The sequence below is a fragment of the Hyperolius riggenbachi genome, chromosome 10, assembly GCF_040937935.1.
Source record: "Hyperolius riggenbachi isolate aHypRig1 chromosome 10, aHypRig1.pri, whole genome shotgun sequence".
Taxonomy (NCBI): Eukaryota; Metazoa; Chordata; class Amphibia; order Anura; family Hyperoliidae; genus Hyperolius; species Hyperolius riggenbachi.
In genome coordinates, this window is record NC_090655.1 from 265,939,883 (window position 1) to 265,964,371 (window position 24,489).

Genomic DNA, 24,489 nt, shown 5'->3' on the forward strand with positions numbered 1-24,489 from the left:
CAGAGTAACAGACTGAATCTGAGACTATGGTAGCCCATCAAGCATTGCAGGAAGCAGTTCTTTATACTGAGGTCATCCAATGGGAGCAGACCTGCAGATTCCCACACAAGTGAATGGTAATTAATCACAGGCTGACAGCAGGAAAAGGCAGACAATGATATGCAGCCTGCAGGAAAGGGATTGCCCCTCCATTGCAGCAGACAATGTTTGTTTACACAAAAGCATATTAAACTGTCATTAACTTCAGAGCGACTGCAGATGGAATCAGCAACTAGTTTAAGTGCAAACCAAACTATGCAAGAAAATGTATGTAATGACATCAGAACTGCTTGGGTTACAATACCACTGCAGCCAGCAGTAAACGCTGCAGACATGATCATAACAGTAAATAGTGTGTTTATACCTCATTACAGGCACACTGTGCAGTCACATTACACCTCACACTGCTATTACTTCTCACATTCCCTGTGTACATAGTGTGTTTATACCTCATTACAGGCACACTGTGCAGTCACATTACACACATCACACCCCTATTACTCCTCACATTCCCTGTGTACATAGTGTGTTTATACCTCATTATAGGCACACTGTGCAGTCACATTGCACACATCACACCCCTATTACTTCTCACATTCCCTGTGTACATAGTGTGTTTATACCTCATTACAGGCACACTGTGCAGTCACATTACACAGCACACCCCTATTACTTCTCACATTCCCTGTGTACATAGTGTGTTTATACCACATTACAGGCACACTGTGCAGTCACATTACACACATCACACCCCTATTACTATTCACATTCCCTGTGTAAATAGTGTGTTTATACCTCATTACAGGCACACTGTGCAGCCACATTACACACATCACACCCCTGTTACTTCTCACATTCCCTGTGTACATAGTGTGTTTATACTTCATTACAGGCACACTGTGCTGTCACATTACACACATCACACCCCTATTACTTCTCACATCTCCTGTGTACATAGTGTGTTTATACCTCATTACAGGCACACTGTGCAGCCACATTACACACATCACACCCCTATTACTTCTCACATTCACTGTGTACATAGTGTGTTTATACCTCATTACAGGCACACTGTGCAGTCACATTACACAGCACACCCCTATTACTCCTCACATTCCCTGTGTACATAGTGCGTTTATACCACATTACAGGCACACTGTGCAGTCACATAACACATCACACCCCTATTACTTCTCACATTCCCTGTGTACATAGTGTGTTTATACCTCATTACAGGCACACTGTGCAGTCACATTACACATCACACCCCTATTACTTCTCACATTCACTGTGTACATAGTGTGTTTATACCTCATTACAGGCACACTGTGCAGTCACATTACACAGCACACCCCTATTACTCCTCACATTCCCTGTGTACATAGTGCGTTTATACCACATTACAGGCACACTGTGCAGTCACATAACACATCACACCCCTATTACTTCTCACATTCCTTGTGTACATAGTGTGTTTATACCTCATTACAGGCACACTGTGCAGTCACATTACACATCACACCCCTATTACTTCTCACATTCCCTGTGTACATAGTGTGTTCATACCTCATTACAGGCACACTGTGCAGCCACACTACACACATCACACCCCTATTACTTCTCACATTCCCTGTGTACATAGTGTGTTTATACCTGATTACAGGCACACTGTGCAGTCACATTACACACATAACACCCCTATTACTTTTCACATTGCCTGTGTACATAGTGTGTTTATACCTCATTACAGGCACACTCTGCAGTCACATCACACCCCTATTCTCACATTCCCTGTGTACATAGTGTGTTTGTACCTCATTACAGGCACACTGTGCAGTCACATTACACATCACACCCCTATTACTTCTCACATTCCCTGTGTACATAGTGTGTTTATACCTCATTACAGGCACACTGTGCAGTCACATTACACATCACACCCCTATTACTTCTCACATTACCTGTGTTTATAGTGTGTTTATACCTCATTACAGACACACTGTGCAGTCACATTACACACATCACACCCCTATTACTTCTCACATTCCCTGTGTACATAGTGTGTTTATGCCTCATTACAGACACACTGTGCACTCACATTACACATCACACCCCTATTACTTCTCACATTCCCTGTGTACATAGTGTGTTTATGCCTCATTACAGGCACACTGTGTAGTCACGTTACACATCACACCTCTATTACTTCTCACATTCCCTATGTATATAGTGTGTTTATACCTCATTGCAGGCACATTGTGCAGTCACATTACACACATCACACCTCTATTACTTCTCACATTCCCTGTGTGCATAGTGTGTTTATACCTCATTACAGGCACACTGTGCAGTCACATTACACACATCACACCCCTATTACTACTCACATTCCCTGTGTACATAGTGTGTTTATACCTCATTACAGGCACACTGTGCAGCCACACTACACACATCACACCCCTATTACTTCTCACATTCCCTGTGTACATAGTGTGTTTATACCTGATTACAGGCACACTGTGCAGTCACATTACACATCACACCCCTATTACTTCTCACATTCCCTGTGTACATAGTGTGTTTATACCTCATTACAGGCACACTGTGCAGTCACATTACACACATCACACCCCTATTACTTCTCACATTCCCTGTGTACATAGTGTGTTTATACCTCATTACAGGCACACTGTGCAGTCACATTACACACATCACACCCCTATTACTTCTTACATTCCCTGTGTGCATAGTGTGTTTATACCTCATTACAGGCACACTGTGCAGTCACATTACACACATCACACCCCTATTACTCCTCACATTCCCTGTGTACATAGTGTGTTTATATCTCATTACAGGCGCACTGTGCAGTCACATTACACACATCACACCCCTATTACTTCTCACATTGCCTGTGTACATAGTGTGTTTATACCTCATTACAGGCACACTGTGCAGTCACATTACACACATCACACCCCTATTACTTCTTACATTCCCTGTGTGCATAGTGTGTTTATACCTCATTACAGGCACACTGTGCAGTCACATTACACACATCACACCCCTATTACTTCTCACATTCCCTGTGTACATAGTGTGTTTATACCTCATTACAGGCACACTATGCAGTCACATTACACATCACACCTCTATTACTTCTCACATTCCCTGTGTACATAGTGTGTTTATACCTTATTACAGGCACACTGTGCAGTCACATTACACACATCACACCCCTATTACTTAACACATTCCCTGTGTACATTGTGCGTTTATACCTCATTACAGGCATACTGTGCAGTCACATTACACATCACACCCCTATTACTTCTCACATTCCCTGTGTACATAGTGTGTTTATACCTGATTACAGGCACACTGTGCAGCCACATTACACACATCACACCCCTATTACTTCTCACATTCCCTGTGTGCATAGTGTGTTTATACCTCATTACAGGCACACTGTGCAGCCACATTACACATCACACCCCTATTACTTCTCACATACCCTGTGTGCATAGTGTGTTTATACCTCATTACAGGCACACTGTGCAGTCACATTACACACATCACACCCCTATTATTTCTCACATTCCCTGTGTACATAGTGTGTTTATACCTCATTACAGGCACACTGTGCAGTCACATTACACACATCACACCCCTATTACTTCTCACATTCCCTGTGTACATAGTGTGTTTATACCTTATTACAGACACACTGTGCAGTCACATTACACATCACACCTCTATTACTTCTCACATTCCCTGTGTGCATAGTGTGTTTATACCTCATTACAGGCACACTATGCAGTCACATTACACACATCACACCCCTATTACTTCTCACATTCCCTGTGTACATAGTGTGTTTATACCTGATTACAGGCACACTGTGCAGCCACATTACACACATCACACCCCTATTACTTCTCACATTCCCTGTGTGCATAGTGTGTTTATACCTCATTACAGGCACACTGTGCAGCCACATTACACATCACACCCCTATTACTTCTCACATACCCTGTGTGCATAGTGTGTTTATACCTCATTACAGGCACACTGTGCAGTCACATTACACACATCACACCCCTATTACTTCTCACATTCCCTGTGTACATAGTGTGTTTATACCTCATTACAGGCACATTGTGCAGTCACATTACACATCACACCCCTATTACTTCTCACATTCCCTGTGTACATAGTGTGTTTATACCTCATTACAGGCACACTGTGTAGTCACATTACACATCACACCCCTATTACTTCTCACATACCCTGTGTGCATAGTGTGTTTATACCTCATTACAGGCACACTGTGCAGTCACATTACACACATCACACCCCTATTACTTCTCACATACCCTGTGTGCATAGTGTGTTTATACCTCATTACAGGCACACTATGCAGTCACATTACACATCACACCCCTATTACTTCTCACATTGCCTGTGTTTATAGTGTGCAGTGGTGAGCCAGTGAGGGCTACATATTATTACCTTCATTGTGTTTCTTTCCACTGATCCATCTTTGTATAAATATCTTTATTTGCACCTAAGGGAACAAAAGAGAGATAAAGGTCCATTACAAGAGGCATATGAGTGACACAGGGATACAATTGTAATGGGAATTCTCCTGACCCGTTACCGATATTGTTACATGAATGGGGTATTGGTGAGTTGCGGCATGGTGTGGGTGGAGATAATGAGTATAGCTCCCCCCATTATATATGGGTGTATAGGGCTTTTACATCCAATGCTCTTACTAGACTACTATGATGCTTTTCTTTTTGTTATTGATCTTGTCTCCTCATGCATTGTGCAGGAGGAACTCACACTACATTTATTGGGGGGTTCCCTCATGGAGTTAATGGCAGGGCTTTTATGTCTTTATATTTGTATGTAGAAGCAAGGCATTTTGAATCAGGATGATACCATTTATTGGCTAACTTAGAGATGAGTAAACAGTGAGCTTTCGGCTTATAAAAAGCCTTCGTCAGACTGGTTCCTGACAAACATTGAAAATCACAGCTTATATACACTGACATACAGAGGAGAAACATTCTTTAGCAAACATAAATGTAATTAGATGCCTCAACTGTTACTGAGGAGGCTTTCCCAGGCATCCTATCTAAACTGATAAGATCAACAGTTCCCTCTCAACATAACATAAAATAGACTCTGGTGATGAAGAGACATCGTAAATTCCGAGTTCAAATTGTAACCGGGCTGGTTACATGCACCATTAATTCTAAGCTAAAGAGAATTGTGGCATTTGAATCCAGCACATGAAAGCAAATGAAATGAATAGTGCCAATAAACACCATCTTACACAGCATATGACACAAAGAATGAATGAAAAGATAGAAAAATTAAAAGAATTGTGGCATTTAAAACCCATCGTACCAGCACAAGAAGTTAGAATCCTTGTTTAAACCATCTTCTACAGTTTTGAACCAATGTATAAACTTTGTTTCTTGTGTTAGTCTCATGTTTTCCGATTTGAAGCCCCCCATTAATACAGTGACGCGAAAATTGTGTAAACTGTGTCCAGGTAAACAAAAGTGTGTTGGTATTGGGAGATCAGTATATTTTGTAATATCCTTTTTTTCTGCTGTTAATAGTGAACCTGTGGTGTGTCATGCGATCACGTAGTGGTTGACTTGTTTCACCCACATAAATTCCTTTGGGGCATTTTTCACATGTTCAGGTATACCACAGTAGATTAGTCGCAGGAAAAGGTACCTTGTACTTTGTATTCCTGTTGTGTACCTGGTATTAGTAACCTGTCTATGGAATGGATGTGTTTACAGGTCCCACACTTTTTCCTTCGGCAGGGGAATGTTCCATTCTGTTCTGGCCTATTTAAGGCACTCCTGATGATCATCTGCTTCAGGGAATATCTTTTTCAGTCTCTGATCCTTGTGTAGAACAGGATGAAGTTCTTTTGCAATCTTTCTTAAGATTTCCAGGCGTGGGTTGTAGGTAACTACCAGTGGGACACGGCTCTCTTCCTGGCTCTGCTTGTACTCCAGGAGCTGAGTCCTAGGGATGTTGTTAGCTTTCCTGATTTGGGTCTCAGCCATTAGAGGATTGTATCCCTGTTTTAATGAAATTCTTCCTTAGGTAACCCAGGTGTTTCTCCCGGTCATCACTGTCAGAACAGATCCGATTGCATATTATTGCCTGGCTGTAAATTATGGAATTCTTTATATGTTTGGGGTGGAAACTGTCATACCTGAGGTATGTGGGACGATCCATCGGTTTGCAGTACATGGTGAAGATGGTTTAAACAAAGACTCTAACTTCTTGTGCTGGTACGATGGGTTTTAAATGCCACAATTCTTTTAATTTTTCTGTCTTTTCATTCATTCTTTGTGCCATATGCTGTGTAAGATGGTGTTTACTGGCACTATTCATTTCATTTACTTTCATGTGCTGGTTTCAAATGCCACAATTCTCTTTAGCTTAGAATTAATGGTGCATGTGACCAGCCCAGTTACAATTTGAACTTGGAATTTACGATGTCTCCCCATCACCAGAGTCTACTTTATGTCATGTTGAGGGAACTGTTGATCTTATCAATTTAGCCAGGATGCCTGGGAAAGCTTCCTCAGTAACAGTTGAGGCATCTAATTACATTTATGTTTGCTAAAGAATGTTTCTCCTCTGTATGTCAGTGTATATAAGCTGTGTTTTTCAGTGTTTGTCAGGAACCAGTCCGACGAAGGCTTTTTATAAGCCGAAAGCTCACTGTTTACTCATCTCTAAGTTAGCCAATAAATGGTATCATCCTGATTAAAAACTCCTTGCTTTTACTGATGGCTAACACGGTCCAACACTCTACTGCTTCTACTATTTGTATGTAGGTGAGCGAAGGTGTGATTGGGTTGCTATGGTGACAGTGGGAGGTGGTTCATCTGCTCCTTCACACTAATTAAGCTGCAGAGGAAGCTCTGATTGGAGGGCTATGGTGAGCACCAAGGCGTCCGCCGTTGCGGGACAGGAAGTGATATTGTGCTGCTGCTTCCTGTTTGTGTGTTCCACAATTCGGAACCTGTATTGGCATCTTGTCAGTTGATCTCCGACTGCTGGAGACGTGTGGCATGCGCTTCAGTGGTGAACAATATTGGACAATTTGTTCGACAGGTGGGGATCCATGAATCACACCTGGAGGTACAGGTATTGGATGCTATTTAACTACTTTTGCCTCAGCTGCAGTATATCTACATCCTCCATGACTTCATCTAAACCACAAGGATGTAGATCTACGTCTTGTAGCTGAAGCACAGCTGTGCGCCATTGGGCATTGCTCCTGTGCACACTTCCAGAACTATCTGATGCAGCATTAATTGGTGAAAGGGAATATATGCTCCCTGAGCTAAGAAGATTCATTTTTACCATTGAAAATACTTTTATTTTCTCAGTTCATTGTGAAAACACTGTAGCATTATTTCAGAATCTAATATCCTCACCATAAATTGTGACAGGAACAGAATCTAAGTTTTGTGATAAACGGTAGAAATAGCCAAACAAAGTTTGTGTTTTTCATCTACAGTAGCACTTTTCATTTTTAACCACTTCACTGCTGAGTGGATTTTCCCCTTCTGTACCAGAGAAATGTTCACCTTTCAGCACTCCTTCCATTCATTCGCCTATAACTTTACTACTACTTATCACAATGAAATGATCTTTATCTTGTTTTTTTTTCACCACAAATTAGGCTTTTTTGGGTGGTACATTTTGCTAAGAATTATTTTATTCTAAATACATTTTTATGGGAAAAATAAGAAAACAAATTGAAAAATTTTCGACCATTATATTTTTAAAATAATACACGCTACCGTAATTAAAACCCACACATTTTTTTCAGGGAGTCTGTACAAAAAAAATCAACCGACTCCAACTCCTCAGTTTATGAAATCTCCAACTCCGACTCCAGGTACCCAAAATGACTCTGACTCCGACTCCTTAGTCTAATTACTTACCAGGGCTGAGTATTTTTTACAAAAATCATCCGACTCCAACTCCTGACTCTGACTTCTCAGTTTCTGAAACCTCCGACTCAAACTCCAACTCCAGGTACCCAAAATTGCTCCAACTCTGACTCCACAGCCCTGATTTCTTTTGCCCATTTGTCCCAGTTATTAAAAAGTTTAAAATATTTCCCTAGTACAATGTATGGCACCAATATTTTATTTGAAATTAAAGTGCATTTTTTAAATTTTGCGTCCATCACTAATTACAAGCCCATAATTTTATAAATAACACTAACCACTTCAGCCTGCAGTTTTCACCTTCAGGACGGAAGCAATTTTCCCTTGTCAGCGCTCCTCCTATTAATTTGCCAATAACGTCATCACTACTCATCACATGTAAATGATCTACATCTTGTTTTGTTTTGTTTTTTGCCACAAATTAAGCTTTTTGTGAGCGATACTTGTTTTCAGTAATTACTTTATTTTTTATGCATTTTATAGGCAAATACACACACACACAAAAACAAAAGAAAAAATACACAATTTCTTCAATCCCACCTCCTATAGTTTTAAAATAAACAATGTTACTATAAATAAAACCCACTAATTTTATTTGCCCATTAGTCCAGACTATCACAACATTTAAATTTTGTCCCTACCACAATGTATGGCGTTAATTAAGGTGTATTTTTTCATTTATTTATTTTTTGTCCCATCAATTGTAAGCCCTTATGCACTAACATAACAGTAATATACCCTCATGACATACATATTTAACCACTTCAGCCTACAGGGTTGAATTTTTTTTGCATATGAGCAACTTTCACCTCCCATTCATTTGCTAATAACTTTATCACTACTCGGCACAATGAATTGATCTATATCTTGTTTTTTTCGCCACCAATTAGGCTTTCTGTGGGTGATACATTTTGCTGAGAATTAATTTATTGTAAATCCATTTTAACAGGAATATTAAGAAAGAAATGGAAAAAAATCATTATTCCTCAGCTTTTGGCCATTATGGTTTGAAATTAATACATGCTACCATAATTAAAACCTATGTACTTTATTTACCAATTTGTCCCGCTTATTACACCATTTAAATTATGTCCCTATCACAATGTATGGCGCCGATATTCAATTTGGAAATAAAGGTGCATTTTTTCAATTTGCGTCCATCACTATTTAGAAGCCCATAATTTAATAAATCATATTGATATACTCCTTTGACATGCATATTTAAAAAGTTCAGACCCTTAGGTAACTATTTATGTTTGTTTGTTTTTTTTTTTTATTATTGTAATTTTTTTTTTTTTTTATTTAAACTTGTATGTGGGTATTTTTTGGTGTGGGAGGTAAACAGGTTTTTTTTAATGTATTAAAATGTATTTATTTAACAAAAAGTGTGTTTTTGGTGTAATTTGCTATTTGGCCACAATATGGCCACAGTCAAAAAGTCCTGGGAGCGATCAATCTCGCTCCCAGGCAGAAGAAAGGAGACCAAAGCTCAGAAAAGCCGCAGCGTCTGAAGAGACGCTGTCGGCTTTTCTCCGGGGGGGTCCGATCAGCGAAAGGGATTTATAATCCCTTTCACTGATCGGTGGGCTAACGGCCAGCAGCGGGGGCGCACGGGGGGCCCGCGGGAGCGCGCGCAGCCTAACTGGATGAAAATTTTCATCCAGTTAGGCTGAAGTGGTTAAAAAAAAAAACCCTAAATCAACTATTTATGGAATTATTTTTTTTTACTTTTTTTTTGTTTGCTTGGTAAATGGGGTGGGGGCTTTGTAAGTTATTTAATGTTATTTCTTTTTTTATAAATAAAATCTGTGCAGTGTAATTTAACTTTTAATTTAACTTATACCACTAGATGGTGAGAAAACCATTCCCTGCATTACCAAGAAGTGTTTTTTTTCCCTGTTCATTCACGTTTATTCTTATGAATGGACATGGCCTCTGATTGGGGTCATGTCCATTCATTACAGGCACTGCGATTGGTTCCAGGAAGCTTTGCTTCTCTTCCCCAATCACCAAAATGTAAAACTGCCCGGGTGCATGGGGCCACGAGGTACCGCTGCTTGCTAACTGGACAAGAATACTCAACCAGTTTGCCTTTAGCTGCACCTATCTGGACGAGAATAGGCTTAAGTGGTTAATATATGCTTTTCAACATACACAATTAAAAAGTTCAGTCCTTAAGGTAACTATTTATGTATTTTTTTCTTTTTTTTCTTTTTTTTTTTTATTATATGCTTATAATTAATTTATGTAACTATGGGAGAGGCTGAGAGGAACGTTAGGAGTTAATTTTAAATTTAAGCATGTGTTTTTTATTATTATTATTATTATTATTATTATTATTATTATTATAAATGTATGTAGTTGTAATTTTACTATTTGTCCACAAAATGTCCTCACTCACTATTTCCTATTAGTGTATTATAAGTACATGAACCGGAAGTAATGCGTGGACATGTTACTTCCTTCTGTTACAACGATTGCACCATCTTGTTGACATAGCTGAAATATCAAATGGCTCTGGTCCATAAGGGGAAAACAAGGTCTAGATGGGAAGGGATTCTTTGGAGGGGCTAGAAGGTGCCTTGAAGAGGCGTTGCACTTTGGCAGTGTGAAATGGCTGCTGATCCTCTCATTGCCTTCGAACACCCTCACAGCGATATGTTGCTGCCTGGTGATATTTTTTTAAAGTTTTTGGAATAAAAGGTTATGATGAATGTGCACTGCCACTTTCTCTTTCTGCATTGGATGCAATGGTAATAAGAATGTGTAAGTGACACCACATTGCTCTACAAACATAACACGGATTTCTTGCTATAACTACATATAGGTCTGTTGTCACAGGAGTAACATTGCTTCTATTCTCTCATCAAGCTCTACAATTTACACATACATTTGAAAAAGTTGCAAGCTAATTTAGGTGCAACATTAAATAAAGATATTACTAGCAATATCTGTAAATAACAATTTATGTGCAACATTAAATAACAAAAATGATAACAAAAACAGTAAATAACGATTTAATTGCGGTATTGCAGTATCTATAAATTTACCAATAATGTTGAACCAAACTATAACCTAACCTCTCCCTACTCTTACACAGAAACCTCCCCAGGTGGTGCCTAACCCTAAGACCCCCCTAGTGGTACCTAACGTTAACACCCCCCGATCCCTGCTAACAATAATACGATAAATTTCAATTTAATTGCAGTCGCCCACTAAATAGTGTGACGACATTCTATATTATGATAAATAACAAGTGCGCCCACATATATCGATAATTAACAATTGCTCCAATTTTTGGCCGTGACTTTTTCATCTTCCCCTCAATTTACTGCTTTTCCATGTATGGCCAATGCTTTATGTGTAGTGAGGGTCAGTGAGATGCCAATAATTCTGAGATGTGCAAATAGTTTGCTAATTATGAGCAAAGTTAGCTGCTGCATCAGGTCCATTTCCAATCTCCATAAACTTTGCATCAACTTGGAATTATCAGCAGCTCACTGACCCTCCCTAATAATTGTTTCTCTCCTCAGTATTCTCTAACAGGAAGTGATGTTTCTCTATTTGCAGGGTGGAGTCCCGGCATCAGGAACCTCTCAGAGACTCATCTCTCTGTATCCACAGACTGTACAACGGATGGTGATGTCACTGGACAAGAGCCTCCTGCAGATATCCTGGTGACCCCAAATATTCTCCCAGACTCCCCTCACCTGTCTAACCCCGAGGGGCCTCATACCCAGCACAGCTCTCCCCCTACTGGAGGGTCTTATTTCTGTTCCATATGTGGGAAATATTTTAACTGGAAATCAAATCTTTTCAAACATGAGAGAGTACACACTGGTGAGAAGCCCTATTCATGTGCTGAGTGTGGGAAATGTTTTGGACAAAAAGTAAACCTTGTCAGACATAAGAGATCTCACACTGGTGAGAAACCCTATTCATGTGCTCAGTGTGGGAAATGTTTTGGACAGGTATCAAGCCTTATCACACACGAGAGAGCTCACACTGGTGAGAAGCCCTATTCATGTGCTGAGTGTGGGAAATGTTTTAGAAAGAAATCAAGCCTTATCGCACATGATAGAGCTCACACTGGTGAGAAGCCTTATTCATGTACTGAGTGTGGAAAATGTTTTGGGACTAAATCAGAACTTGTCACACATGAGAGAATTCACACTGGCAAGGAGACCTATTCATGTGCTGAGTGTGGGAAATGTTTTGGATGTAAATCAATCCTTGTCAGACATGAGAGATCCCATACTGGTGAGAAGCCCTTTTCATGTGCTGAGTGTGGGAAATGTTTTGGACATAAAGGAAATCTTGTCATACATGAGAGATCTCACACTGGTGAGAAGAACTATTCATGTGCTGAGTGTGGGAAAAGGTTTGCACTTAAATCATATCTTGTCAATCATGAGAGATCCCACACTGGCAATAAGCCCTTTTCATGTGCTGAGTGTGGGAAAAGTTTTGGGCAGAAATCAGATCTTAACACACATAAGAGATTCCACACTGGTGAGAAGCCTCACTTATGTACTGAGTGTGGGAAATGTTTTGTGAATAAATCAAACCTTGTCACACATGCAAGATCTCACACTGGTGAGAAGCCCTATTCATGTGCCGAGTGTGGGAAATGTTTTGGGAGTAAATCAAACCTTGTCAGTCATGAGAGATCTCACACTGGTGAGAAGCCCTATTCATGTGCTGAGTGTGGGAAATATTTTGGTAGAAAATCAAACCTTGTCAGTCATGAAAGAACTCACACTGGTGAGAAGCCATATTCATGTGCTGAGTGTGGGAAATGTTTTGGGCATAAAACAGATCTTGTCAGACATGATAGATTGCACACTGGTGAAAAGCTCTATTGAGGTGCTCAGTGTGGTAAATGTTTTTCTCAGAAATCACAGCTTGTCAGTTATGAGAGATCCCACTAGTGAGAAGCCCTATTCATGTGCTGAGTATGGGAAATGTGTTGGTAGTAAATCAAGCCTTATTATACATGAGAGATCTCACACTGGTGAGAGGCCCTAATCGTGCTGACTGTGTGAAATAATTTAAGCATAACTCACTAGGGCTATAAGTGTTCTTTTGCAAAGTCTTCTATTTTTCACAGGAATTCTGGGGTGGAGAGGGAGGACAGGTTATTGTTATATGTGTTACAATCACTGCTATAGACACCCCAATGCCTCAGTGCTGCACCCCAAATGTAAATTAGGAGATGATTGGATACAGGTGTTTGGGCTGGAGGTGAGATACAGGAATTCTGGGGTGGAGAGGCGGACAGGTTATTGTTATGTGTTACAGTCACTGCTATAGACACCCCAATGCCTCAGTGCTGCACCCCAAATGTAAGTTAGGAGATGATTGGATACAGGTGTTTGGGCTGGAGGTGAGATACAGGAATTCTGGGGTGGAGGGGGGGACAGGTTATTGTTATATGTGTTACAGTCACATGCTATAGACACCCCAATGCCTCAGTGCTGCACCCCAAATGTAAATTAGGAGATGATTGGATACAGGTGTTTGGGCTGGAGGTGAGATACAGGAATTCTGGGGTGGAGAGGGGGACAGGTTATTGTTATATGTGTTACAGTCACATGCTATAGACACCCCAATGCCTCAGTGCTGCACCCCAAATGTAAATTAGGAGATGATTGGATACAGGTGTTTGGGCTGGAGGTGAGATACAGGAATTCTGGGGTGGAGAGGGGGACAGGTTATTGTTATATGTGTTACAATCACTGCTATAGACACCCCAATGCCTCAGTGATGTAAATTAGCAGATGATTGGATACAGGTGTTTGGGCTGGAGGTGAGATACAGGAATTCTGGGGTGGAGAGGGGGACAGGTTATTGTTATATGTGTTACAATCACTGCTATAGACACCCCAATGCCTCAGTGCTGCACCCCACGTGTAGATTAGGAGATGATTGGATACAGGTGTTTGGGCTGGAGGTGAGATACACGAATTCTGGGGTGGAGAGGGGGACAGGTTATTGTTATATGTGTTACAATCACTGCTATAGACACCCCAATGCCTCAGTGCTGCACAACAAATGTAAATTAGGAGATGATTGGATACAGGTGTTTGGGCTGGAGGTGAGATACAGGAATTCTGGGGTGGAGAGGGGGACAGGTTATTGTTATATGTGTTACAATCACTGCTATAGACAAATGTGGGAAACTGTTGCTGGAAACAATTCTGTGTTATGTAACAAAGTAAATCCTATTAGAATGGAAATTCTTTTTTTTTTTTTATTTATTGTTTTCATATCTTGAAAAAAAACGAATAAACAATACAACGTAAAGGACAAAAGAGAGAGACTCTGCGCAGAGGGTTAAGTCATTATAGCATAAGAGGAGTTTACAGGAGTGTTGTAGCATATAATCAGTATAGATCACATAAGACAAAAATGTCAACATATGATAATAAAAATATAAAGGAGCAGCTATAAGGTAGTATAACACTATGGTTCCATTAAATTTTGTCATACTATAATGGCGCAAGGAGGAAGGAGAGGAGGGGAAAAGGGGAACAGGAAAGAAGAGAAGGGAGAGAAACGATGAGAAAAGAAGAAAAGAGAAAGAAAGAAAAAGCTCAGGACTGCCCCCCCCTTAGGGTCCAAAAACACCAAGAATCATCTACTCTTTTGACAAAGTGATAACATATAAAGGTATGGCAGTTCATGGCGTCATACACGTTAATCTGGATTGGTGCCTGCAGTATCTTTATTGCTATACCAGGGTGCCCAAATTTTATCAAATTTCATTTTTGTATGTTATATGACAAAGAGATAGAGCTGTGTTAATTGTCTTTTTTTCACTGATTAATTGACAGTAAGGTGTTTGATTTCCATATACGTAAAATCTTCTTTCTAGCATAAAAACAAACAATTTGAATACGATATTGGGAATGTTTACCAGTTGACACTTCAGGCATATGTCCTAGTAGAGCTATTTTTGGGGAGCTTACAGCCTGCAGGGAGAGTATTTCATTGATAATATAGAAGATCTTGGCCAAAAGAACAACTCCAAAACATATGACAAAATGTGCCGCGCTCTATTTGACATTTCAGATAAAGATCAGTATCAGACGGTGAGATTTTGTGCATTCTATCAGGAGTGAGATGTGTACGATGTAAGAATTTTACTTGTATTACTCTATCTCTAGCTGAGATTGGGGTTTTTACAAAATCTTCTAAAATGTCTTCCCAGCATGTTTCATCTAAGCCTGGAATATCCATATTCCATTTTTCTTGGCATTTCAAGTGGGCCTGTCATGTTCTTTGACCAACCATGCCAGTAATGTACAGTTTTTCCCCCCATATTCAAAGATACATTGCGTTTGGTGTAACAGCGAAAATTAAATGTACTGGCCACATATAACTGCCTTTCCCACGTCCCAGACAACTACCTCCCTAGCAGAATCATCCTTAGTTTCCCAATATGAGAACAATGCCGATGCAAAGGAAGATTCATTAATATAAAAATGTGAGACTCTCCATAAGTGATCTTTAGGTTTTGATGCAACGGTTAGAGTTAGTATCAATGGTGTGTGATCTGAAATGCCATAGGGCAGGATCTCTACCTGTTGTACCTGAGGGAGTGTGGAGGAGGAACCGAATACCAAGGCTATCCGGGACATTGATTTATAAGCTGCAGAGAAGCAATGCAGAATCTACAGGATCAGTTAATCCCCAAATATCCTTAGAATGATAACCTTCTGCCCAAAGCTGAAGATCTCTGCCCTCCCTAGAAGAGTCACCAGTCCTGTCCATTGATGGATCCATAGTCATGTTAAAGTCCCCTGAGTGGAAGCCTGTTGCTATGCCATCTCGAGACCTTAGTCATTATCTCATAAAATAATTGCTTGTAAATCAGGGGAAGTAAGTAAATTCTCAAATATAGTCTAGACCAGGGGTCCCCAACTGCCGGTCTGTGGGCCATTTGTAGCTAGGCCACGGGTCTGTCTGGCCTATCCCCCCCCCCCCCCCCCGCATTACCTTAGCTGGTGGCCGCTTCCACTTTTATAATGCCTGGTCAGCTCCTCTCCAGCATGCCCCGTCTTCTTTCACAGCGGTGCGTCTCCCGTCTGCTGTGAATAGGCAGGAAGCAGGACAGCGGTTCCCCTGGTAACGGCGATATACATTGCCGCTACAGGAAGCTGCTCTCCTGCTTCCTGCCTGTTCACAGCAGCCGGGAGATGCGCTGCTGTGAAAGAAGACAGGGCATGCTATACTGAGGCAACTATACTTGCTGTACTGGGGTTACTATTCTCCCTATACTGGGGCAGCTATTCTCCCTATACTGGGGCAACTATACTTCCTATACTGGGGCAACTATACTCGCTATACTGAGGCAACTATACTCGCTATACTGGGGCAAATATACTCCCTGTACTGGGGCATCTAGACCTAGATACCCTACCTGTACATGGCTACCTACATGGTTATGCACTCCAAATCATTTTACCGCACCTGACCCCCCCTCCCCCCCTCCCCGGCCCCAGTCGGCAGGGAAAAGTTTGGTCTGGATAACGGTCCCTAGGCTGAAAAAGGTTGGGGACCCCTGGTCTAGACCATGTAAACAAAAGTTTAAAAGTACCAATCTGCCCAATGAGTCATCATAGGAGCAGTTAATTATTTGTATTGGGACTGATTTATGGATTTTTGGATTTGGATTAGTATTGATAATCCTCAGTACGAGTAGGAGGAGAATGCAGAATGATAGTTGTAGCCAACCCAGGGACACCTAAGTGATAAAATGTTATCTCCTGTAGGATGAGTTTCCAGTAAAATGCAGAAAAGTGGACTGTAGTGTTTCAGATAATTAAATACTAAAGACAGTTTGATCCATGAACCCCAACCTCCAACACCCCATGTTGTGCATTTAAGGGTAGCCATTTAAAAAAATTAAAAGAATATTGGAACAGTGTAACCATCCTTAAGTAGATAAATATGCCATGTGGCACCGATGACAAACAAATGTATGAAATGTGTGCGTGCGTGCGTGCGTGCGTGCGTGCGTGCGTGTGTGTGTGTGTGTGTGTGTGTGTGTGTATATACAGTGTGTGTTTGTGTGTGTGTACAGTGTGTGTGTACAGTGTGTGTGTACAGTAGAGTGTGTGTTTGTGTGTGTGTGTGTGTGTGTGTATGGTGTGTGTGTACAGTGTGTGTACAGTGTGTGTGTGTGTGTGTGTGTGTGTGTGTATGGTGTGTGTGTACAGTGTGTGTAGTGTGTGTGTGTGTGTGTGTGTGTGTATGGTGTGTGTGTACTGTGTGTGTGTGTGTGTGTGTGTATGGTGTGTGTGTGTGTGTATGGTGTGTGTGTGTGTGTACAGTGTGTGTGTGTGTACAGTGTGTGTACAGTGTGTGTACAGTGTGTGTGTGTGTGTGTGTGTACAGTGTGTGTGTGTGTGTGTGTGTGTGTGTGTGTACAGTGTGTGTACAGTGTGTGTGTGTGTGTGTGTGTGTGTGTGTGTGTGTGTACAGTGTGTGTGTGTGTACAGTGTGTGTACAGTGTGTGTGTGTGTGTGTGTGTGTGTACAGTGTGTGTGTGTACAGTGTGTGTACAGTGTGTGTGTGTGTGTGTGTGTGTACAGTGTGTGTGTGTGTACAGTGTGTGTGTGTGTGTGTGTGTGTACAGTGTGTGTGTGTGTGTGTGTGTGTGTGTGTAGTGAACATATATATCCGAAGACATAACAACAATAGTTGTTAAGGTGATACCTTTAATGACTAACTGTACAAGATTCCTTTGCAAGCTTTCGACACTTAAAGTTTCTTCTTCAGGCATGTTTCAGAGCTGGATCAGAACCATACAAAGTACTGTTACATACACAGGCTTTATATATGATTTTGTAGAGTCTCCTCTGGAGAAAAAACTTACAGTTTCGAAAGCTTGCAAAGGAATCTTGTACAGTTAGTCATTAAAGGCGTCACCTAAACAACTTTTGTTGTTATGTCTTCGGATTCTCTCCATGGCTAATACCGGACCTCACGCAACTGAACATGTATACACTCACCTAAAGGATTATTAGGAACACCATACTAATACGGTGTTTGACCCCCTTTCGCCTTCAAAACTGCCTTAATTCTATGTGGCATTGATTCAACAAGGTGCTGAAAGCATTCTTTAGAAATGTTGGCCCATATTGATAGGATAGCATCTTGCAGTTGATGGAGATTTGTGGGATGCACATCCAGGGCACGAAGTTCCCGTTCCATCACATCCCAAAGATGCTCTATTGGGTTGAGATCTGGTGACTTTGGGGGCCGTTTTAGTACAGTGAACTCATTGTCATGTTCAAGAAATCAATTTGAAATGATTCGAGCTTTGTGACATGGTGCATTATCCTGCTGGAAGTAGCCATCAGAGGATGGGTACATGGTGGTCATGAAGGGATAGACATAGTCAGAAACAATGCTTAGGTAGCACATGGCCTTTAAACAATGCCCAATTGGCACTAAGGGGCCTAAAGTGTGCCAAGAAAACATCCCCTACACCATTACACCACCACTACCAGCCTGCACAGTGGTAACGAGGCATGATGGATCCATGTTCTCATTCTGTTTATGCCAAATTCTGACTCTATCAAGACTCATCAGACCAAGCAACATTTTTCCAGTCTTCAACTGTCCAATTTTGGTGAGCTTGTGCAAACTGTAGCCTCTTTTTCCTATTTGTAGTGAAGATGAGTGGTGGAGTCTTCTGCTGTTGTAGCCCATCCACCTAAAGGTTGTGCGTGTTGTGGCTTCACAAATGCTTTGCTGCATACCTCGGTTGTGACAAGTGATTATTTCAGTCAACGTTGCTCTTCTATCAGCTTGAATCAGTCGGCCCATTCTCCTCTGACCTCTAGCATCAACAAGGCATTTTTGCCCACAGGACTGCCACATACTGGATGTTTTTTCCTTTTCACACCATACTTTGTAAACCCTACAAAATGGTTGTGGGTGAAAACTCCAGTAACTGAGCAGATTACTCAGACCGGCCCATCTGGCACCAACAACCATGCCACGCTCAAAATTTCTTAACCTCCCTGGCGGTAAGCCCCACCCACGCTTGGGCTAGCCACCGGAGAGGATCACATGGCTCCCGGAGGATTTTTTTTAACAAAATGTGATTTATATGGTTAAGCTAGCACTTGGCTAGCTAACCATGCCCTGCAAGTCCCTCCGCTCTCCCCCGATTGGTTGATTAGATAATTGCATTAATGAGAAATTGAACAGGTGTTCTTAATAATGCTTTATGTGTGTGTGTGTGTGTATGTATGTATGTATGTATGTATGTATGTATGTATGTATGTATGTGTGTGTATACACACACACACACACACCCACACCCTGACGGTGGGAACACAACTGCAATAAAAGCAAGCAATAATACGTGAAGTTTCCAGACAGCGGTCGTGCAGCACATCAGCAATTCGAATAATCAGTAGCAGTAGTTGCAGGCAGAGGAGGCCATGGTCCCAGGGGTTGTTGGGACTACACATCAGCAATTCAAGTAATCAGTAGAACCAGTTGTAGGCAGGCAGAGGAGGCTATGGCTAGGTGTTATTGTGACTACACATCAGCAATGCAAGTAATCATTAGTACCAGTTGTTGTAGGCAGGCAGAGGAGGCCATGGTCCCAGGTGTTATTGGGACTACACATCAACAATTCCCATAATCAGTAGCAGTAGTTGTTGGCAGCAGGCAGAGGAGGCCATGGTCCCATAAACCACAATCAGTGATAGAGTCTGTGGCACTGGCCACACGAGTCAGAATAGTACTGTCACTGTCACTGTGTGTGAATGGTTATGCAATCAAATCACACACTGAACTGAATAACACAACACACTTTTAGATAAACCACAATCAGTGATATAGTCTGTGGCCACACGCGTCAAAATAGTACTATCACTATCACTAAGGATGTGATTTCATGACTCAGTACCGCGCACTTCCACCTTCCGGCCGAAGGAGGTAGTGCGCGGTTCTGAGTCGTGGAACGCGTCCCATTGGACGTGTGCGAGGCTGTGATACGCATAGAAGCGGCAGGCAGCTGGGTAATTAACCCCCTCTCTCCCAGCCGCACACCTGATGCAATTAAGCCTCACAATTACAAATTCAAGGAGCTTGCTACTCATAATTACTTGTGAGCACATCCCTGACTGTCAGTGTGTGTTTGTTGATAATAAAATCTAATCAAAAGCTGCACTGAATAACACAATAATAATAAATACTAAGTGTCACGGAACAGCCGTGAGAAACATGGGCGAATTGGAAGGATCCGCGCAGTCCAATTTCTGATCGCTTTCTGGCTAAATTTGTGCAGCCATTACAGGAATCAGAACTGACATTCCTGGGGTTTTTTTTTTCTTTCCCTCCTTCCACCAAAAGGCAAGAGCCTGCTGCAGAGTGTCCCTGGCTTCAAGCTGTGCTGATGGCTCATCCATCAGATATAGTTGATAAGCAGGATAGCAGAAACAATTTAGTTGGGAAGAAGTCAGACATTCTGGCTCCCCTCCCAGCAGGGGAGCTGACACGTGGCTTGCTGCCGCAAGCTTCAAAAGAAACGTCACCTAGGAATGACCTGCTGTAAATCCCAGATGTATATCATATTCCATAAACTGCTATATGTGTCATATTTTCTGTGTTGCCAGGCTGGCAGACCCTCCAAACTAACAGAGCATGATGGGCCCTGTCTGGGGCTGGTTCTGAGGAAGTTTCAGAACATTCTGAGGTAAAGACTGCCAGTTAGGCAGTTCGAAAGTGCCCTGATGATACCACAGGGGTCCCACCCCTAATGTTTGGTATCAGGCTGCTGGGTAAATCGAGGCAGACCTGAAAATGTTAGTAAATCTGCCCTGACCTGTACGGTTCTGTGAGATAGAGCCCATATATGGTTAGATATGATTTCTGGTCCCCAGGACAAGGGGAGGGCTCATCTAATATTCTAAGGGGGTGTGTGGCTCCCGCCCTCACTCCCTCCTACTGGATCAGGGGCATAAGAATGGCAGAGGAGCCAAACTCAGTGTCCTCCACCCTGAAACACCATCTTGATCTCATCTGTGCCAGCTTGAGGATATGCTGGCATCCACCTGGTCTGAACTCTGAACTTTGATCTGAAACAAAGGTTTTTACCAAGGACTTTATGATTCTTCCCACAAAAGGACATCTTTCCATGAAACTAAGTATTTTTTCTCCTTTTCTTTTATTTTTCATACTGGCTATTACTGTTTTAATAATTGTTGATTTTAATAATTGTCTGTATATATTAATTATTTATATTGCCCGTGAATAAAATACTTTATCAAAGTCATTCACTGTTCCGCTACCTTGCTTCTCAGCCGCACAAACTGAACCAGACTTCTGAAGAGACGCTACTGTTGTTATTAGCCAGACAGAATAGAGTGTGTTTAACCTTTTTTTTATTTGCAGGACTAGTCAGTCAGTCGGGTCCACTGGCCCATACCAGTGGTTGCGGCAGATACCCTGAAATAGTGTGTAAAGTTGTAATTACCGTAACCTTACAGGCTCCCTTCTGGTCAGGCTGCTGCCCAAATTTCTGTCTGTTTCTGCGCAAAGATCGCGACCAAAGCTTGCATGGTCTGTCTGCTGAAACCGATTGGAAGGCAATTTGCGGTCTGACCACTAGGGCTCCTGTGACACTAAGTAAGTAGGTACACAGTGCACACTGTATATCAACAGCAGGCAGAGGGTTCAACTGTATTAAAAATAACCACCGCCTAGCTAGCTTGCCTGGAGGCTGCCTATTGTGGTTGGCTACCACAATGCAGCTGTTGAGTCTTAGCTGACTGACAGGCCTGTCACTACAGCACACACACTACACTGTCACTGGCTGCACTAAATAACTATAAACCAGTAACCACCTGACTAGCTATCAGAACAGCAGTATATATACAGTAGTATGGAAAACAGTAAAAAAAAATCTGCTTTTGACAGAAATCGTTTGCACACAGAAAACATGTCTGGATCAGTCTCTCAGTGAGCTATCACATAGCAAGTGTAAGCAACCTAAAAGGGCCACCATATATATAGTGGAGGGGTGGGCACAAGCTCCCCTCTTCTGATTGGCTGCCTGGGCTTCTACTGGAGGGTCTGTGATTAGTCCACAAGTCAAGTTCTGCCGGTACTCGAAATCACGACTCGTAATCAAAATTTCAAGTCCCTTCAGGTCTCGGTTTTCGAATACACTCGTAATTACCATCTGTAATCTCGGGCAATTATGCCTTAAGATTATGATCTCGAAATGACCAATTTCGTCCAGAGATTACGGGAAGCTGTAATTTCGACTTCGCAACGAGCATCTTTAGTCAAAACCTGGGAATTTTCTGAGACAGATTGTAAAACCAGAGCAATTTGTTGTGAGCGGTAATGTCTGATAGCATTTGTATACCCAGAAAGGACTATCTCTGATACCTGAATTCTCACATAACTCCTAACTATGCAGAGATATTGATGCACATTAATGAGTAATCAGTGTCAGGTGGTGTATTTTTTTACATCAGAGTCTAGTACTGAACAATCTGCATGCAAACTGTTTTGGAAGCTAATGCCCTCTATTTGCTGCATCTGTTTTGAATGCAAGTTGCGTAATCTGCCCGTGTTTTGGGTTCTGCACATCTATGCAGCTGGCCAACTCGGGTGCAGCCTGTATTACAAAAATGTAAGTCTACTTATGGCTAGCTGCATTCATGTGTATCAGTTTTCACAGTTCCCCAACCCTGTCCTCAAGGCCCACTATAAACCACAAACATTCACAGGTGAGGTAACTAGTGTTGCAGCAGAGATGCTGAGTTGGTAGTTACCTCTGTGGACTTATACAAAAACATGCAGTGTTGGTGGGCTGTGAGGACAGCGTTGGAGAACACTGCTTTAGAGGCTTCTGCTTGGTTAGTCAAGGGGAGATGGAGACCGCAGGATCTGAGCAGTTTTGTACCTTCTTCCAAGGAGGAGATAACATACCGTAAGGGTTCGTTCACACTAGGGGCGTTTTCTGCCTTTTTTTTCAAGCGCAGGCAATTTTTAAAATCGCCCCCAAAACGCTTGTGAATCTTTATTAGAAGGTTCAAATCAGCGCGTTGCACCCGCTTTGCAGTTGGCAAAGCGGTGCCTGTGCCACTTTTGAGGTGATTCCGCCTCAATGGAAGGTACAGGAAGAGCACTAAATGCTCACAAAATCGCTTTGTGGGGCGTTTGCGTTCACGTTTTAAAGAAATAAATATATATATAGAAGAAGAAGTAGCGCCTGCCCCCAGGGCCGGTCCAAGCAAGAAGAAGGGGCCAGTCCAAGCAAGAAGAAGAAGTAGCGCCCTGCCACCAGGGGTGGTCCTAGACTTGCCCTCTGAGCTGGAGGGGGTAGCGGGTAGGAAGGGGGTATTGGGCACAGCGGCGGGGAGGGGGGTCAGACCCCTCCCTCACCTGGGTCCCCCATCTGCGCTCCCCCTCTAGCTTAAGTTCAGCAGCAGCCGCCACTATTAGTAAGAGGCAGTGGTCGGGGATGACTCACCTCTTCCGCTGAAGAGAAATCGAGAGCCCAATATGGTGTAGTATGTCAAAATTGATTGGATAAATGAAACAGTGAGATGGTAATACTCACAAACACGGGTTACCACCTAGGTAACCACTCATTAGGCAGGTGAGGAGATTAGACCTGTCCTCACTCAGGATTAAGAAGTCGCTCTCTGTAGATAGGAAGAAAGGGGGTAGATCACCCCTCCACCTGGGGTGGACTCAAATATATTGGTAGGTGAACAGAGGCGCCAGAAGGATAAAAGTACATAACATTTTTAAAAAATTGCTGGGAGGAAGTGGTGGACTCGCCTCCGTTAAAGCAGACACCAAGGACTGTAAATATATAGATATACACATTTATTGAAAATACCCCAAAGATGCAATGCGTTTCGCGGGCACAGCCCACTTCTTCAGGCAATAAGCAGGGGATAAACAACAGCAATTCAGTTATAGCAAGCAGAGCACCTCTTCACAGACCCCCCGCCCCACCGCTGTGCCCAATACCCCCTTCCTGCCTGCTACCCTCTTATGCGGCGTATGCTACGCCATGGGTCCGCTAGTTGTATTTATTCTTTTCTGGGTCAAAGAGTTCACTTCCTGGGAAAAGCTCTTAGAAAAGTGCTTTTAACACAGTGAACCGCTGGGAGAGGGGGGAACAGCGCACAAAATCGCAATACGTTTTCATGTGCATTTTCATTTTTAGGTATGATTGAGGCCTAAGTCTTCCTGTCTTTAGTGAGCAGGAGTTTGGTGGGGAATCCCTGTGACGCCGTCGATATGACATATCGAATGCGTCATGGAGTCATGAACGCCAGTTTCTTCGCAAACCAACCAAACTGACATTTGTTGGTTTAAAAATCCACTTTTTTTTCCTCTTACTCTCTGGCTGCTAACAAACACTGGCTAATTACATAGCTTCTCT

At 42.1% G+C, this 24,489-nt stretch overlaps 1 protein-coding gene across 1 annotated transcript in view; it reads left to right on the forward strand.

Moving 5' to 3' along the window:
• Nucleotides 1-24,489, forward strand: part of LOC137537158 (zinc finger protein 91-like) — a 93,973-nt gene that overhangs the window by 42,308 nt on the left and 27,176 nt on the right. Inside the window, exons 5-7 of the mRNA XM_068259281.1 lie at nucleotides 11,619-12,903; nucleotides 12,953-13,062; nucleotides 15,123-15,142. Coding sequence (XP_068115382.1) covers nucleotides 11,619-12,903; nucleotides 12,953-13,062; nucleotides 15,123-15,142 — 1,415 coding nt within the window. The remainder of the gene's footprint in view (nucleotides 1-11,618; nucleotides 12,904-12,952; nucleotides 13,063-15,122; nucleotides 15,143-24,489) is intronic.